Below are 17,837 nucleotides of genomic sequence, written 5' to 3'. Positions count from 1 at the left end.
GGCCTACAGCTCAGTTGGTCAGAGGCTGCAATTCCTTGAAGTCCTGGCTAATAAACTATCTTTGTGGCACTCAAAGCCCAACACAATGAGAGTCTTTGATGTCAATGCTCCTCCAGTAACACTGCTCAAAGCAGTCATAAAACACATGATAAATCAACCTCCACAAAACAGCTTTCCCCTCTTTAAAACACAGCCCTGCAAGGCAATAAACACCCACACAAAGATGATTCTTTCCATTCAGATGAAACTCATCTTCCAAGAACAATTCATTCATATTCAGCACAAGAAAGAGTCATGAAAATACTGAAATATGGAAACTGCAGACTTTTGCACATTAACATATAACATTATCATCGAATTAAAAGTGGAAAAACAATAAAATACTCAGTAAAACCCAAATTAAATTAAATACAGGGAAATATTTTAGTTACTTTTTTCTGACTACCATTTGTAAATATTATTAAAGCAGCATCACAGGAAATGGGTTTAGATTTAGATAAATAAGGTCAGGATTTATGCAATTTTCATCAGCATTTGAGTTTCTCATTTTTAGTACCAGTCTTATCAGTAAAATATGAGCACGAGCAATAAAAGTAGTTACGTTTCCCGAAGTAAATATCTAACAAAATGCCTGCAGCAGTTAAAGTTAACACCTACAGTAATTTATAGTGCTTCCTCTTCTTTTTTTTCCCTTTCTGATCTCATTCAAGCACAGAGCTTCCTGATTTACAAGTCAGCTGCTGGCCACCTGGTTGACCCCCTCTGGCCACAGATGGTCAGTTGTCCACTGCACTGGCCTGAGACCCTTTTCCCCTCTCAAACAAAAAAGTCAAAATGAATCTGACCTAAAGGCTAAAAGAGAGGGGGAAAAAGCTGTGATACGCCTCAAACACCATCCAGCAGTCGCAGAAAAGTCACACACTTAAATCCAACGCAGAGGTTGGGAGGTCGTGGAAGTGGGATGTGGTGCTGCTCTGCTCCACACCTAATGAACCTCTGCTCCACACGTGACAAGAAGACTTTAGCCAATTAATCACTCATATGCTTGGCTGTCAATAACTGCTGCTGCTGGTTTCAATAAAAAATTATCCACCACATACTATTATCCTGAAAACCCTGTAAGTTTGAATAACAACGTGGAGAAATACATAACTTAATGTAACTTGTTAATAACCACCCATAATCAAGTAAAAACACATATTACACCCCATCAGTTATGTTAGCAAGACAATTAACTACGCTCATTTAGGTGTCAGGTAGATTAGTGTCAGAGGAAATCCCTTTTCTTCTAAAGATGCACAACTATACAGCAGAATACCTCAAAATCTTATCAGACAAAGAAACTGCAGTATGAATATATAATTTCTATCATGTGTCAGTGTTCCCAAGAAGACCATGTAAATACTCTATCATCACCTACATACCAGGTACCACAGCAGCAGAAGGTAAGTTGAAGCAAAACTCACCGAGGCCTCCGATGGTGTGGGCATAATCAGAGGCACGCAGCTGCAGCGGGGCGCCTTCAGGCTGGCTCTCCTCGTGGTAGAAGAGTTTGTAGCCTTGCACACTGGCTGAGTTCTTGGGTGCCAACTGCCAGCGCACTGAAATAGTGGTGCAGTTCAAAGGCTCCAAATGCAGCTCAGGAGCCAGAGGAACTGTAGAGAGAGGAGTCAGAAAAACATTTAACCTTAAAGCACACTGGATAAAATTCCATGTGGTACAGATGTTGCTCTGTGTTAAAATGAACCACCCCGCTGCTGCTGACATGCTTTTCATTTTCACTCTGTGCTTAAGAAAGTTATTTTGATAATCTCTGAATGCAATCCAAAGACTTCAAAGACTCTGTTTTGCTATGTATACCATAATAACTGAAGTTCTTTAGAAAACATAGACTTTTTCTTGGAAAACTGTAATCCATCCACTGAGCTGTTTCCAGTGTTTGTGATGGACTGAGGAGGTTCCTGAACAGGTTTTCTTTGAAAACTGCCATCTGATGCCTCACCAGCTGTTTCACACTCAATACAGACCAAGGAAAACCACACAACAGGGAGCCATTTCACACATTTTCATTTTAGGAACGAAGGGAATGAAGGTTTTCCAACTGAAGACCCCTGTCTGAGTTTAAACTGGGGATTGAGGGCAATAGAGATGGGCAGGAAAAACGAATCCTACCATCCCCCACATCAAAGCTTCAGATGTAGCCCTAAACAGCCATATACTCTTTCCCACCCGGAGGCCTGAGTCGCTCCCTTTATGACCCATGACTGAAGCCCTTCCAGTGTTACTGACAGTGCAGGGCAAAGGTCACAGAGTAACAAACGCAATGCCTTAACAAGATTATTAGAGCAAGCTCTTCTCCTTCTGAACAAGGGAGTGCAGTGATAATTCAGCCATTTTGGTCAACTTCCTCTGGGTAAACGAGAATTTTTTTTCATTTCCAGCACATTTGAAATTGTGAAAAACATTTCTTATCTTTGTGATTACATGCTGCCATTTCAGAAATTTCAAGGACAGCTCATCCAAATGTTGTACCTCGAGCACTGGATGCCTTTGGAGTGCGGTGAGATGTCCAGGCAGACTGCTCACCCCACCCTATGCTGGTAGCCGCAACAATACGCAGAAGGTAGATGGTGTCTGGCTGCAGGTTTTCCAGCAGATGTTGGGTCTTTTCTCCAGGTAGTTCTATCTGGGACACTGCACTCTCAGAGCTGGTGCGATAGGACAAGCGGTAGCCGGAGACTCGGCCACGACTGAGCTTGTCTGGAAGAGGCTGCCAGGACACCTGGATGTCTGTGGGGCTGTGGCTGGTGAGGCTGAGCTCTGGGGCACGCAGGGGAACTGTGGACCACGACAGGAACACAAGTGTGATCTAAGTCATGATGCCATAACACTCAAACGATAACCTCATCTGATTATGCACTATAAAATCAAACAGTAGAACCTGAAGCTTTCAAATAGCTATCATCTCTTAAGGTTTGTCTACACTAGAAAGGAAAACTCCATGCTATGAGCAGCATTAATTCAGAGACTGCTATTGCTCCTGCCATGACTGAAAAGTCAAATTACTGACTAGCTTCTTTACTGAAACAACACAACTTTGTTTGGCTACAATATAAACAGCATAATTACAAAATACTGATGGATGTGATGTATTGCTGACAAAGTAGCAGAATTATGACACTTCTGTTAATAAACTGCAATTGCTGTTACCAGCAGGAACTATGGGTTATGCCAATATAGATGGGTGAAAAACTATCCCATTCATGTTTTTGCTTGTATTAGGTCAGAACAGTTGCAAATCAATGAAGAAGACAGTTTTATGGCAAAATGGGATGTTTATGTGATTTATGTATCACTATGATGGATTACCAGTATGGTCCAGTACTTAATTTGCTGGATTAGCCAAAAAAGACATCCCTGTTTGGTTACTTTGCCTTTAAACACTGCTTTTAATCAGTTTTCCAGGAAATGTACCACATCACAATATGCGTCAGTATTACAGAATAAAACTATATGTAGAATAACCTTTCCATATCGCTAATGGCAACAGAGTAAAAACTGTACCATAAAACACACAATGGAGTGTACAGTTTGTAGAGGAAACTGCCACAATATAGTTAGAATCATTACATGACACAGTCACACATCCTGTAAATATTTTTAAGTAATTAGGTAAAAGTTATAAATTTGACCTCCATAATTAACTTATCAATAAGCACTGCCTACACAGAGGTCCATGTAATATAAACTTCCATCATCTAAGTCTGCTGTATGACTTGTTTTTGATTTTGTGATTTGAGATTTTCCGTTGATGCAGGCCTCACCATCCTCAAGCGTGTGCTGGAACACATTGTCTGACATTCGACTGGCTCCCATGGGCATATAGGCCACCACGTAGAAGGTGTAGTTGTGAGCTGGCTCCAGATCATCAATAATGTACCGAGTCGTGTCATTTCCAATGACAACTTGATATTCCTCATTGTTTAATCCTGGACAAATGACAAGTTGAGAAAATGAGTTAACCTTGTCCTACTTTAAAACAGGTCAAATGCAGTTCTGTTTATTCTCAAAGCTTTGTCATTCATAATCATGTCATTACAAAAAAAATTGCACAGCTACACTCTGCACTTTATGCCCTTTTCTTTAGAGCAGTTCAGCAAAGTCACACACAAGACGTATTTGTGTTCTGGGGAAAATAAATTACCTGGCCTGATTTTTGACCTGGTAAACAAAATACTTCAGAGTAAACAAAAAAAGCATTCTCCATCATCTGAATGCCTCAGTAAGCCCCGCTGAAAAGTTTAATAAAGCTTGCTCTCCTGTTGAATTCATGCCCACTCGTTGCCTCACAGAATGCACACTTTTGAACACTCCATCGCACTGGCTAATTAGTTCCTCTTTTCAGTAAACCTCAATTTAATGCCAAGCCTTTCTGTCAACAACCTCAGGTGCAGAGTGTACTGTCTGATACTCTGTCAATGTCAATGAAAAGCTATTGTCTCTGATTGGGACCAAGAAGACTCTGACAAGAAATCTGTATTAAGTGCAGAAAATCCCCAACAGATGCCAATTATTCAAGAATAAAACAGGGAATTTGTTCAGCTTGTTCCTTCTTTTTATGACCTTCTTATTCCCAACAAAATCCAGCAGGTGGTCCTTTTCTCCTAGTTGTATTCTGTACGTTTCACCTCCCCAATGGAAGTCAGTGGCATTATAATCAAGTGCCTGAATGCATAGGCTTCACGTTATCCTGAAATGTTGCATTGTCTGAATGTGACTCTTGTTGTCAACAGCAAGAGTTCCCAGGAAAGCTGAAAGGCTTTAAGGCTTTTCTGCTACCACACTGCAACCCTTGTGCTTTTAGTGAATAGTATTGTCTTCATCCTGCATTTTGTCAGCCAAAGGAAGGGACCCTGCATCTTAAAACTCCCCAGGACTATGGTACTAATGACCACTCCTGTTTGTTCAGAAAAGGCTGTCATTCAACTTGATTTGGGAGTTTTGCCTTTTCTGACCTCTGTCTAACCACGGAGCTTTGATAACACAGAGTTTGCTCCCACATCGAGCTTTATAGACTGGAAGATGCCATAATTAGGTTTTTGAATTGCTACTTCCTGAGGTTATAAATGCCATAAACATAAAATATCTTGAAACATTCTCAGTTTCCTACTAATTAAAATAACACAGTTCCTATATGACAAAAGACTGTCAAAAATGTTCTCACCTTCGGCCTTCATGTAGTGCACAGAATAAGCAATAACTTTGTCTGAGTTGTACAGAGGCCTCTCCCAAGCCAGCAGGATGGCAGAGCTCGACACTGTGTCAGCTCGGATATTCCTGGGCGCACTTGGCCGGTCTTCTGACATCACCACAATGAGCCTCGCCATAGAGAGGACCGATCCTTGCTCGTTCTCTGCCTGACACTGATAGATGGCATCATCCTCAGGGATGATCTGGTTGATGACCAGTTTGCTGGGAAACACACACACACACACACACACACACACACATAATGAGAGTGTAGTCATTCTATAATCACCTTAACAAGCACTGACAGTTGATAAGGAGCAGGAGCGAATTATAGGGAAACCAACTAAAATCCCATTTGCACAGCTATAAATTATTCAGTTTCCTTGCTACTGTAGAAGTGCTAGTGAATTATTTATTTAAATTGTTGTAAATTAGTCAACAAAAGCTGTTAATGAGCATTTCATGGTTAAAGGAGTTAGGCTTTCTGCTCATTATGTCAGTGTATGTGAAGTAAAAACATTTGACATGACAGAGAGGAAATTAATGGGGTCATCGGATTTAATTTTCAAATGAAATAAGGTGAAACATACCTGTTGTACATCTTAATCCGACCATTGGAGTGAACTTTCTCTCCGTTCTTGAGCCAGGTGACCTGAGGCGTGGGAACTCCTTCAGCATGGCACACAAAGCGGGCGGTACCGGCACGTGGACGGGTCAGGCTCTCCGGCCACTCCGACAAGGAAGGGGGTGCTTTACAAAAACGACAGCAATTTTTGGAATTTTAGATTACCAATATGAAATCAAAACATATACAGCCAAACTATGGTTGACTGTCTTTACCTAGTACAGTGACGTTGGCTGCAGCGACAGTGTAGTTTCGTGTGCCGGGCGTGGTGGCTCTGCACATATAGACTCCTCCGTGCTGGGGTTTGATGTCCGTGATAATGAGATTGCCGTTTCCTAACACTTTGGTGTTGTAAACATCGATGGACTTGCTGTCTGCTCGGCTCCAGGAGATGATGGGTCGAGGATTGCCTGTGGCCATGCACTCCAGGATGGCACTCTGGTGCAGTGACACCGAAATGTTCTGTGGTCTGGTGATAATGCGTGGTCTCTGGGGAAGCTGGGGGCTAAGAGCTGCACAGGAAAAAGAAGACAACTTAAGTCACATAAAAATGTCCTGTTAGTGAATAAATAAGCCTTTCAAAAATCTACTGACCACTCTGCAACTGCTTGAAAGGCACAGACTAAATACCTTCTCATCACATATTTCCTTTTAGCTTAGATTTGGGGACAAAATCCAGAGCAAACATTGTGGTGACTTTTTACCACTAAACAGTTTCCTGATTTATTATACATTTGTAAAACCAGAGCTGTCTGACACACCTGGGGTGACAGTGAGGGTGGCCTCCGTGCTTCGGCGGCGACTGGCAATGTTGGTGGCGATGCAGCGGTAGTTTCCAGTATCTGCCCGCTGCACACCATAGATCTGAAGAACACCACTGGGCAGGACTGTGATTCTGAATGATGGAAATACACAAATACGGTTTAGCTTTCATCACTCACAATATGGAACAATTACATAACGAGTATTTCTAATAACTCATAATGGCTGAGAGTGGTCCCATATCATCTGTCAAGTCATACTTCAAAAAATCTGTTTGGTAAGTATGTAAATGAATACCATGCGGTTAAACTGAAAACAAGTGAGTGCATACCTTTCAGTGGTGAGGGGTAATGTGACACGATTGAACTCCCAAGTGATGATGGGAGGAGGGTGTGCACTGATTTTACAGGAAAACCTGGCAACTGAGCCTTCAGTCACCACTACAGATGTTGGCTGGATTGCAAAAGAGGAGATACCTGCAGCAAAACAAAACGACACACAAATGAAAGACTTTTTACAAATGAAAAAATATGGAGATACGGTCTGTATTAGCAGAGCCAAAACAAATTTAATGTCTAATCTAATTCTTAAACAATGTTTTTTCATTTATCTGTGTGTCAGAATAGGATGGTATAAAGAGTCTAGATGTTGAGTTCACCAAAAAAATGCCTGTCACAATTACACACTTTTTGATAAGATCAAACTAGTAACAGATTATCATTACTTCATTTGAACAGCAATGTAACACACTGATTCACTCCCACATTGAGGATGACAATTTGCCACTTTGCCAAAAGGCCCAGATGATTAGTTTCTTCAGCAGTATTCTTCCCCACAACAGAATTGAGTATTGATGTTTTTATCCCTTATATGTAGTCTTTTTAAGATAAAGTCACAGGAAACTCCCGTGAGGTGTTTCTTTGTTGTGAAAGCCAGTGTTGATTTCACTCCATGAGTTGTGTTAAACTTTGCTTTGACGTAAATCCACAGCACATTTTAAGTTTAAGTTAATTAAATGAATACGTAAAAAGTCTGACAGGGCTGCTTAAACACTCATCATGAGGTAGAAGCTCTCAAATCAGGAAGGAAATCTGACTGAGAATTTATTACTTCCACCATAAAATTGTCATTATAAATAAGCTATACGGACATTTCTACAAAAGCAATCCGAGGGATGATTTTTCCAAACATTTTAGACACTCATCCATCTCAGTCAGGTCCAGTGGAAGTCCGAAAACAGAGATGCCTATTACCTAAAGCTACAGACATGCTGAGTGCTGCAGGAAGGTGATGACTGGAGTGGAACAGCTACATCCTGCGTGGATAGGGTTTCCCTGAAACTGAGCTGTTGTCAGCCACCAGCTGAGCAGCAAGCAAATGAGGCCCAACATGAATTACAATAAGGCCTTTTATACAGCAGGAGAAATGTATGCATTTTATAATGACTTAAGTTGTTTTAGCTGTTTTTGTTAATGAATGCTCTCTTTGACAGTAGTTCCTCCAGAGCCATAAAAGTCCTAAAAGGCATTAGGGTCACCCACTGCTGTACCATCCCCCTCTTCTCAAAAAGCTGCAGAACCCTGAGGTCAGTCATTTGTTGACAGAAATCAATTGAAGAGCTGTTTGTGATAGAGAGAACAGTAAGCCTCACAGCATGCTAACTTTTAGCTATAATAAATATATCAATCATTGATGGCACAGACATGCACCAATCAATAGACTGTTAAGGATTTTTACAATAGGCCAGACAGATGAAGTTATATATCTTTCTATTCAACCAAATTTCACTATTTATAATTTCAGTAAGCCCATTTTTGAGATGCTAAGATACTGCTTGCTTTTAAGATGAAACTATCATCTCTTAAGTAATGGATAAGCAAACATACTGTGGCACTCTTGAACCTCTGCACACACAAGTTCAGAGTTACTTCTGCTGCAGTCAGCAATCAGCACTCAGCAAAGAAGAAACACAAAAGAGCAGGAAGGAGGGCATCAAGTTGAGACCACATCTGTCAGATACTCAGAGCAAAAAACACGCCTAGCACCATTCAAATAACATCCAAAAAGGATCTTCTATTATGGTGAAACTGCATGGAATCCACAAAGATACATTCATGTGAATAAATGAAAATCACATGAACTATTTTCTAGCTCAGCAACATGATACAAACAGAAAACTTTGCTTTGTTTGTAACCAGGAGAAACAACCACAAGCAAAACATTCAGAAGACATAAATGCCAGACTTGCACACTGGCAACTGTAATTCTGATTCTAATTCTTAATATCCATCATCCTTACTGCTACATTTTTACACAAAGGACCTAAAGCACCATGCTGTGATGGTAACCTCTGCTTTCGAGAAAAGACTGCAGGAAATCCCTATACTGCAATAAACACATAGTAGTGTGTATGAGTGGAATGATGAATGGCAGTGTGTAAGCGGAGTTGCCAGGTGTTGTGGTGCTAAACAGCAGGAGAGCTCAGACTGCCAAAGAAAACATTCAGTGAATTATGACTTTTACACATTTGACAGCAACGTGCCTTCAAATCAAGCTGACATTTGTGGAGGAAAGAGCACCTTATTTTGACCAAAAAAGGGCTGACAGCCTTGGTTCTTGTGATAAAATCACTGGCATTATTTGTATTTCTAATTATTTCATTATAACTTACATAATATATCTTTAGAATTGCTAAACTAAACTTTAAAATGGCTACTGGGGGTATTTTTCTTTCAGTGTCATAATGCCACCACAGGATGTGAAAGGAGGGATTTGATGAAAGTATGAATTAAAATATTAATTGCATGAATGTTATTTATGACACTGCTCTTTTCCAGACTGTGCACTTGCCTGTAAAACATTCTTGCTGGACAAGAGGCAAACTGTGGCCAGGATCAGATCTCTTCACTATGGACACATTTAATCAAATTAGTCTTGAGCTGGTACCCCATTAGCCCAACTGTGGTTGTTTGATGTCAAGACAGAAGTGGGGAGAGGCACTCAAACCCTCTTTCCCACACCCATCCACCCTCTGCCACCCCTCCTCCGTTAACGCACGCTCTTACAAAAATGCCATTAATGTGCTGAAGTGATATGACTGCAGGGCATGAGAGATGAGCCGCACTGATCCTCTGCCTGTCTGCTTTGCCTTCCCATTCAGGCAAGTGATTCTGGAATGACAGCAGACACACAGCAGGATAATCACTGATTATTGATAAACTACTAAGACAAGGTGGAAAATCTATAGGTGCTCGGGTTTGTAGCACACCGGCAGAACACTCCAAGCTGAAAATAGGAGGCTAAACTTCTGCTTTGAGCAATGATGATATTTGCAGAAGTCTGTCCAATGTGTTGATGAAATAATTAAGGTAAACAAATCAAGCTCAGCGTGATTTACTTAATTATACACATCTAGTTATTCAGCCACTTATAATTTGTGTTTCACTAAAGAAAAATGACATAAAAAACTTTGTGCATGCAAACAGTGACATGTCATTTCCTTTACTACAGCAAAATATACAAACATAAAACCTTTGACATAACATTTTGCCCTGTCCTCTGACTTAAACGCAGAATAAATGTCTCAGGCTATTCCCCAAAAGCTTGAAGAAACAGTTCCGACCATCTGCCCATCCCAGCGATCTCACCTCTCACCTCTCACCTCTGACCTCCACAAATCCTGGCTAGCCCCCAACTCCGGCAGAGCTGTGAATGACCACCCCAAACCAGCACTGATGGTCACTGCTGTCTGGAACTGACTTTCTTTGGCTATGGGACTTGAAAATTATGTTTTGTAATAATATCCTTCTCTGTTGTACCAGTGACATCTGCCAGTTGTTGCCATTACAACAAATAAAACAATAGATACGGTGCAGCTGCTGCCAGACATTTCACCACAGTTCACTTTACAATTAATTTAAAAGGTGCCATCTTCTCCCTATTTCATAATATTATGCAGGAGAGGTGAGGAATTAATCAGCATATTTTTTTATGCACAAAAGTTGCAGTAGTTCAAGTCACAAAGATACAACCAATGGCATGTGTCAGCAATGTTCAGAGTTAAAGGTACACAAATATGAGTCTGCTTATATGCCCTCCTGGTTTAATAAAGTAGTTCACCTTAGAGTCCAAACTGAACCAGAGAAGTAAAACTATACTCGCTGCTGCTCAGCTTGCAGCAGATGGGCCTCCTGATGCCAGCAGCTCAACAAACTAAAGGTCAGTGGACAGGTCAGGCCCAAACAAAGGTTCCCCTACAAATGCCAGGAATTAGTTCAGCCTTCTCTCCTCTGGTTACTCCGGTCAGTTTCTCAGCCAGAATACAGCACAGCACGTACTTTACTTGCATGTGAGCCATTAGTGTTAATAAAGGCTAAACTTGCTGATTTCTTTTTATCTACCTTGTCGATTACACTTTGGCATCAACACTCCTACAAATCATTTTGACAGTCTATGTAAATCTTCCAACGTACAAAATGACATTAAAACCACTGTTAGTTGTCCGTTTTTGTTTGTTTGGTCTTTTAAATTGTGAAAATACTGCAACTGCTGTCACAATAATCTGCACCAAATCACATTGCACATTTTATATTAAACTACATGCACTGCATATATGACTTTCTACCTAGAATTGATCATTTTCAGGGGAATCTTCTGTGTCAGATACATTATCATTGTGCTGTAGTGCCACAGCAAGATATTGCTGTGAAAATGTCAAACTCAATCCCCGAGTTTTAAAGACCAGAAACGTTCTCACCAACAATCATTGGGAGTGCATTCACCTCAACCTGGTTTCAACACACTGAATAACAAAAGCAGTTTGTGTTGTGTTTGCAATGATGGCCCACAACCATCCCTAACCCAATCCATCCCCAGGATCCCCTCTCTGGGTGAGACATTAAAATTGATCATCCTCTCTTGATCCTGCAGACTGCATACTGAATTGATGGCCATCAGGAGACCCATGAAATCTGGGCCCTTCACTGACTCACATAAACAACCCTCACAACTTCTACATACACTCATCCTACGGGGCCGATTCCCGTAAACTGGAGCGTACACTAAAAAACTTTATTTTAGCTTTTATTTGCTCATTCCTCCAGTGGTGAAAAACACCACCATTTAATTGAGTGATGAGTCCTTTACAATGTTCATTGACCCCGCTGGACATTAATAAAAGGCTCTGCAGAAAAAGAGGACTGATAAGCAAGAAGAAGAATGCAAAGCTGGGAAAGCCCACAAATCAATCACTGGCTGGTTGGCAGATGTGCTGCTGCTCCACACAGGCTGCAGGACAGTCAAGTGACCACTGGCCTGGCAAAACAAAGAACTATTCCCATGAGCAGGGTGACCTCTCAAAGCACCGAATAGGCAGTGGGGGAGCAGTGTTGGGAAGAGCATTCCTCCCCCTCCTCCAACTCCTTATCTCTGTTACAAAGTTTTCCAATCACTCAACAGCAACCCTCCACTCAGACACTGGCGTCATTGTCTTTAATCTCAATGTCAGAGTAAAAAGTTTAAAAAAAAAAAAAAAAAAAAGTCAATCTGTAAATACCTGCAATCTGTTTTTGAGAACTTTTAAAAAAATTTGCCAGCAAACCATTGGCATACCACAAAAATAAAACTTCTGCTATTCCACAAGAGATGAGAGAGAAAAAGATGCCCATGGAAACAAAAACAGATCCCCTGATGACTATTAATGCAACTGATAAATTAGATGAGCATCCAGCATTATTGTAGAAAAGATTTAAGGCCCGTTCTAGGTCTCACTGCCCTCCATCTATTGAACAGTTTAAAGAAACCTTTGACCTCTCGGCCTGCCGTTCAGGGGAACCATGGTAACCTTTCGTATCCAGCAGAGGAGAAAAACAAGATTCCAGGCTTTGAGTTGTCTCACTTAAGGGCATTTCATTCATTCACATCACAGTTCACACTGTGCAAGGTTTGCTTTCGTCTTATTGAAGCTTCTAATTGTGCCCAGCCAGTGCAAGTCAGATGCATTCCTTAGCAACTTAAAATAATGCTGCAGTCCGGACCTGGCTGCTTATGGACACACAAATGAGGTAAAATAAACATTGTAAGTCAACTGCAGCAGCTCCTTCAAAAATACCTCATTTAAAGCCTGTTTGGCTCTCGGCCTTAAACACAAACAAAGTGAATAATGGCCAGTATAAGAACTCATGTGAGTACATGTCTTCAACAGTGACACCTCCATTTGTGAGAATAACCTTTCTGCAGAGCAAAGCTAGAAAAAATAAACAAAACTGTGCACAAGAATACCATTACATTGCTCTGACATTTATATCGCTGGACAGCTCCACTTTTTCATGTGTACATTACAGAAACACTCATTAGACTTCAGAAAATAATATACCTAATACTTGTAGAATAAGTTACTTTACACTTACAGGTATTGTTGCCACTCATATAGTCATAGTTTATTTTAAGTCTTCTCATTTCAGTTGGATGACAGGCTAGAAATGCACTGATGGAACATGCTGATACTTCATTATGCAGACAGTATATCTGCCATGATGGATCAGACGCACATAAATACAGTTTCTTTCAGTGTTATAATAAAATCCTGTGTTTCTGCTATCATTTAGAGGAAAAGAGAGCACTTTTCTGGGATTGGTACCAACAATGTGTGAGCAACAACACGTCATGCAATGTCAAAGTCCGAAAGATCTACCTTCTACACTGATCAGATACCATCACTTTTAACTCTGCCTGGAACTGCTGTCCCCACATTTTGCTTTGTACAGCAACAATATTGTCAGTCCACAACAAAGCAGTACCATTTCAGACTGGTCTGTGATTTTCACCATCAACACAAGTGAAACTATCAGCAATGCATCCGTAAAACTTGACATCTCAGGGAAATTTTAAACATCTTAGTGTCCAGGGAGCCACATATGGGCAATACCTGTAAAAGTACGAGAAATCTAACAGTTTTCATGCCTTCTGTACCTGTGGTCACGTGGAATAAGAGGCCCTAAGAGGGAGGCAGTCTGTCTACTGAAATCGCCATCAATCTAAAGGCTATTGACAAAAGTCACACGATGAGGCTCAGGTATCACATTCCTTTCATTAAGGCCAAATCTCATCTCACCTTCGTGCTTTAGCGCAAAGTTTACGCTCCATCACCACCACACTCTTCGATTAACAACTAGCAGATACACAGCTTATGAGCAAAGGGCTGAAAAGCTCCCAAGGACTCTAACTCCATCACCTAACACATAAAACATGTCAACATGATGAAGAGGAATATCAAATTGCCTCTGGAAAGCAAGTGCTCAGGCTCCCTACAAAGTGTACTATCCATCTTCCAGCTGTGGAATTAACATGCGAAAATACCTGAGGACACACTACAACTTAGTCAAAATAGGCACAATAAACAACATTTCTTCAGATAACAAACATTAAAAACAAATGACCACATATTCTCTAAGCAGACTTTAATCCAATAGGAAGGTCATAGAAGACAGTCAGAATGATCACTGCCACTCTGACTTTCCAACCAAATTGTGGACTCACTAATCTTTAACTTTTACAATTAATGTAATTAGCCTTTCTGTAATGACTAGGTCCAGCTGTTTTGTCCACTGACTTGATGACAAACAATTGCCCTCCAGAGAGTCCCTTTTCTTTTGTCAGCACGGGAGGCAATGTGGACAAAAACAGAGTGAAAAGCTTTTCACTCTTTCCCCAGACTAGTGAGGCAGAAAACAATTGTGTGCAAAGCCTCGAATACCTACTGACCTGGTAGGGCCCGCAATAAAGTTTGGTCATTTAGACACTCAGGCTAAAGCCACAGTACTGGGAAACAGCAATTCACATTCGTATGTGTGTGTTTGTGTGTGTGCAGACCACTTGCAACAACCCCCACTGCTACCCCTGTGTCCTTCAACTGAGCATTTCTCAGGTATGTGAAAATTTTATGAGCTTCCAGATAGACCTTCCAGCAGGTCTAAGTGCCATTTTAAAACAAACTAATAAAGCTTACTGGCAGCTTTTATCACCTCTTAACTTCAAGCTATAAAGCAGGTAAACTACTCAATCAATTAATAAAAATACATGTACTCTTTAGGTACCTGAAAATATCTGAAGATGTGACTGACCTCTACCACAGAGCACCGCATGTGGTAAAGTACTGCTTCAGAATAATACATGTAAACTGGCTCAAAAAAAGGACCCTGAAGCTGTTTTGAACTCATACTAATTGCACTCCATGTTATTGAGGTCCTGTTACTCTTCATATGAACGTGATGGATGCTGGTGTCAAAGGAAACTGATTGAACAGTTTTGAGTGTACAAACTGAGGAAATCCAAACAATAAAAACATTTCTCAACTACTTCTCTTCAACTCTGCATGACTTTGGAGGGGAAATGCATTACAAAGTAAAACAGTCTTTCTATACATAATTACATGGAAACCTCAATCACCGGTCATTTTTTCCATTTCCATATTAAATTAAACTTCCACATAATGCATGCAATGTTAAAAAAGCATGTTTTAGCACAGATGGGAATACACTGCTGGCAGGGCAAAATGTTTAACATATATTCCACCAAAGTGGGCACAGCAAGACGTATGGCCTGTAGGTAGGAGGAGGGGATATAAGGTCCCAAAAGACCAACTCTGCCTGGAGCTTTCCTACCTCCCCCTTAAAATACGAGGCCAAATCGTGCAGCACTGGAGGAGAAAGCATTCCAAAAGAACAATTCCTCAAGTGATCCGGGTGCAATAACATGAAAGCCCAGGCCAGTGAATAGGGGTCATCTGCTCTTTAGCATTGGAGAACCAGCATCCTGGACAGCTCCTAACCTTTCAAATCTCACGCGCCTTCATTAACACACCAATGGGCATTTCCCCCTTCTGATCAGCATCTTTTTTTAAGCTCTAACTTTGAAGACTTTGTCTCTCTTCCTGCTACCACCAAAGATGCTCTGAATGCAACACTGGGCAGCAAAACTACAAATGAATATGTGCAGACAGATTTGAATCTCATCCACTGATGTTTGTGGGAAAATGATGGCAAACAACCGGAATACAAAACTTATGAAGAGTTGTCGATCACATGTCCTCTTCACTGTTGCATTTCTAATACAATTCCAGCGTGATACTCACTTGCGATTGTAAGACGGGCTTTCTGGCTCAGGATTGCCCCGTACTTGTTCTGAGCAAGGCACTGATAGAACCCTTCATCTGATTTGTCTCCTCTTCTGCTCTCCACCTCTGAAAAATAAAGGGAGCCATTGGAGAGCAGGTACACCCGTTCATTCTCCACTACTTTTACTCCATTCTTGAGCCATCTGACGTCAATGGTTGCCTCTCCACGCGCCTGACAGTCCAAAATCACCGCTTCTTTCCGCATGACGGTGACATCGTGGGGCTCCTTGACGAAAAATAACTCACTAAAGCATAAAACACCTGTAAAGAGAGAGAGAGACAGGGAAGCAGTCAGAAAAGCGCAGGAGAAGTGAAGGTGGTTATCAGCATGGGGCCTTCTGTCAGGGCAGAGGAGCAAGGCACAGCGACGAGTCCAAGAAAGAATTCAAAGCATTTACAGTCAAAGTACTGGCTTAAGGGGATGCACACAGTTTACATCAGCCTGCGTGCTTATTTCCTGGAGCCAGTAATGCGATTATTAGCAGTTGTGGCTCGATACTCTCTAGGTAGGTACTATCAGAGTTACTGGATAGAAGCGTGACACAGATTAAAACCTTCTGAGGGGAAATATCACATTTAAGAGGCTTGGAGGCCTGTCAGCATGAGGACAACTGTCCAGTGCAGTAATCACACCGTGGCTTCATTAAGTCTTTCTTCTCCACTTACTTAAAGCTATAAAGTCACCAGCTGAAGGTGACACAGATTATCCTGTTAGTCCCTGCAGTGTACACAGAAACCTACAGCTGAAGAGTCAACTTCACTTTCAGTTCAAACCATCAACACAACCTCAAACTGTACCATACTCTAATCCACATTATATCTGCAAGATTTCTCCTCAATCAAGGAAACAGACTATGCATGGATCTTGTCCACAGTACAAATGTTTTTTTATTTAAAATAATTCTCCTACAACAACTCTGATATATGCATTGATTGTGTAATGGCTTAAACTGGACTGACTGCTGATGTTTCATCTCAGCTCTAATCTGGTAGAGGATTACAGTCACAGTGGCTATAGGATTTACTTTCAGTATTAATACTGTCACTTCTGCTCTAACTGCTCATCTAGAGTTGTATTTTGTTTAGGATATAGCATAAATAAATAAATAAAAACGTCACAAATTTTGGGATATCTACAGCACATTCATTTTTATATATATTCCTATCTTTGGCTAGCTGTGACTTAGAACACTTTTTAATTGATATATCAAGAAAAGAAGTTGGTTGAATTGAATTTGTGAAACAAAACGAACTCTGAAAAACAAACACATTTCATACAAACTTAAGCTAACGGGTGATTTTTAAGTAAACTTCAAACTTAACTAATAAATTAGCCAAAACAGGACCGTTTACTGACACAATATCACACTAAGTTCTACAATATTTTAGAGTTTCGTGTCGATAAAAAAGACCAAGGTAATTTATTAGAAAATGGAAATGTGAAAACAGGTTAACCAAACACCGAACCGCCAATAACCGACTTTATTCGTGGTTTGAGCTCAGCAGCTAGCTAGAAGTTGAATTTCAGAGTCCAGCTAACCGTTAAAGTGGGTTTAAACTTAATTTTGTTGAAGTCTGCACACTATCAAACACACTACTGAGATGAAACAGACCTTAACGTGTTCAATAAAACCTCAAACACATGATAAAAGTGAAAACGCGTCTTACCTGAGACTGGAAGAAAAACGAGAAAGAACAGCAAACGCTGATATAATTTCCTTTTGACAGACGCCATTGACATTAAAATTGTCCGTGCATGCTAGCTACTCTCTCATGGTTGTTTCCTCCTCCTGAGCTGCACCGCTACTGACTATCGGAGCCGCTGCCGGGAGATGCAGGAGGTCAGCCTGCCTCCTCTGGGATGAACACCGGTGATCAATCACCTCCCAGGGTCAGTGTGGAGCCTGTGGAGCAGCGCCACCTAGCTGCAGGACTCACACAGGACAGGACAGGCTCATATAGACCCCTGGGTCAATATACAGTTACGGAAAAAGATATCAGACCACCCTTGTTTTCTTCAATTTCTTG

At 41.0% G+C, this 17,837-nt stretch overlaps 1 protein-coding gene across 1 annotated transcript in view; it reads right to left on the bottom strand.

Annotated features, from left to right (window-relative positions):
• The window catches only part of prtga (protogenin homolog a (Gallus gallus)), a 31,460-nt gene extending 13,834 nt beyond the window's left edge, over positions 1-17,626 (bottom strand). Inside the window, exons 1-10 of the mRNA XM_023284239.3 lie at positions 17,478-17,626; positions 15,768-16,070; positions 6,969-7,113; positions 6,637-6,770; positions 6,091-6,387; positions 5,841-6,000; positions 5,225-5,472; positions 3,825-3,989; positions 2,533-2,838; positions 1,467-1,655 (exon numbers count right to left, since the gene is read on the bottom strand). Coding sequence (XP_023140007.2) covers positions 1,467-1,655; positions 2,533-2,838; positions 3,825-3,989; positions 5,225-5,472; positions 5,841-6,000; positions 6,091-6,387; positions 6,637-6,770; positions 6,969-7,113; positions 15,768-16,070; positions 17,478-17,550 — 2,020 coding nt within the window. The 5' untranslated portion in view covers positions 17,551-17,626. The remainder of the gene's footprint in view (positions 1-1,466; positions 1,656-2,532; positions 2,839-3,824; positions 3,990-5,224; positions 5,473-5,840; positions 6,001-6,090; positions 6,388-6,636; positions 6,771-6,968; positions 7,114-15,767; positions 16,071-17,477) is intronic.
• Between the last annotated feature and the right edge of the window lie 211 nt (positions 17,627-17,837).

This window comes from Amphiprion ocellaris, chromosome 1, assembly GCF_022539595.1.
Source record: "Amphiprion ocellaris isolate individual 3 ecotype Okinawa chromosome 1, ASM2253959v1, whole genome shotgun sequence".
Classification (NCBI taxonomy): Eukaryota; Metazoa; Chordata; class Actinopteri; family Pomacentridae; genus Amphiprion; species Amphiprion ocellaris.
Note: the sequence above shows the minus strand (reverse complement) of the source record. Positions and strands in the feature narration are given on the sequence as shown.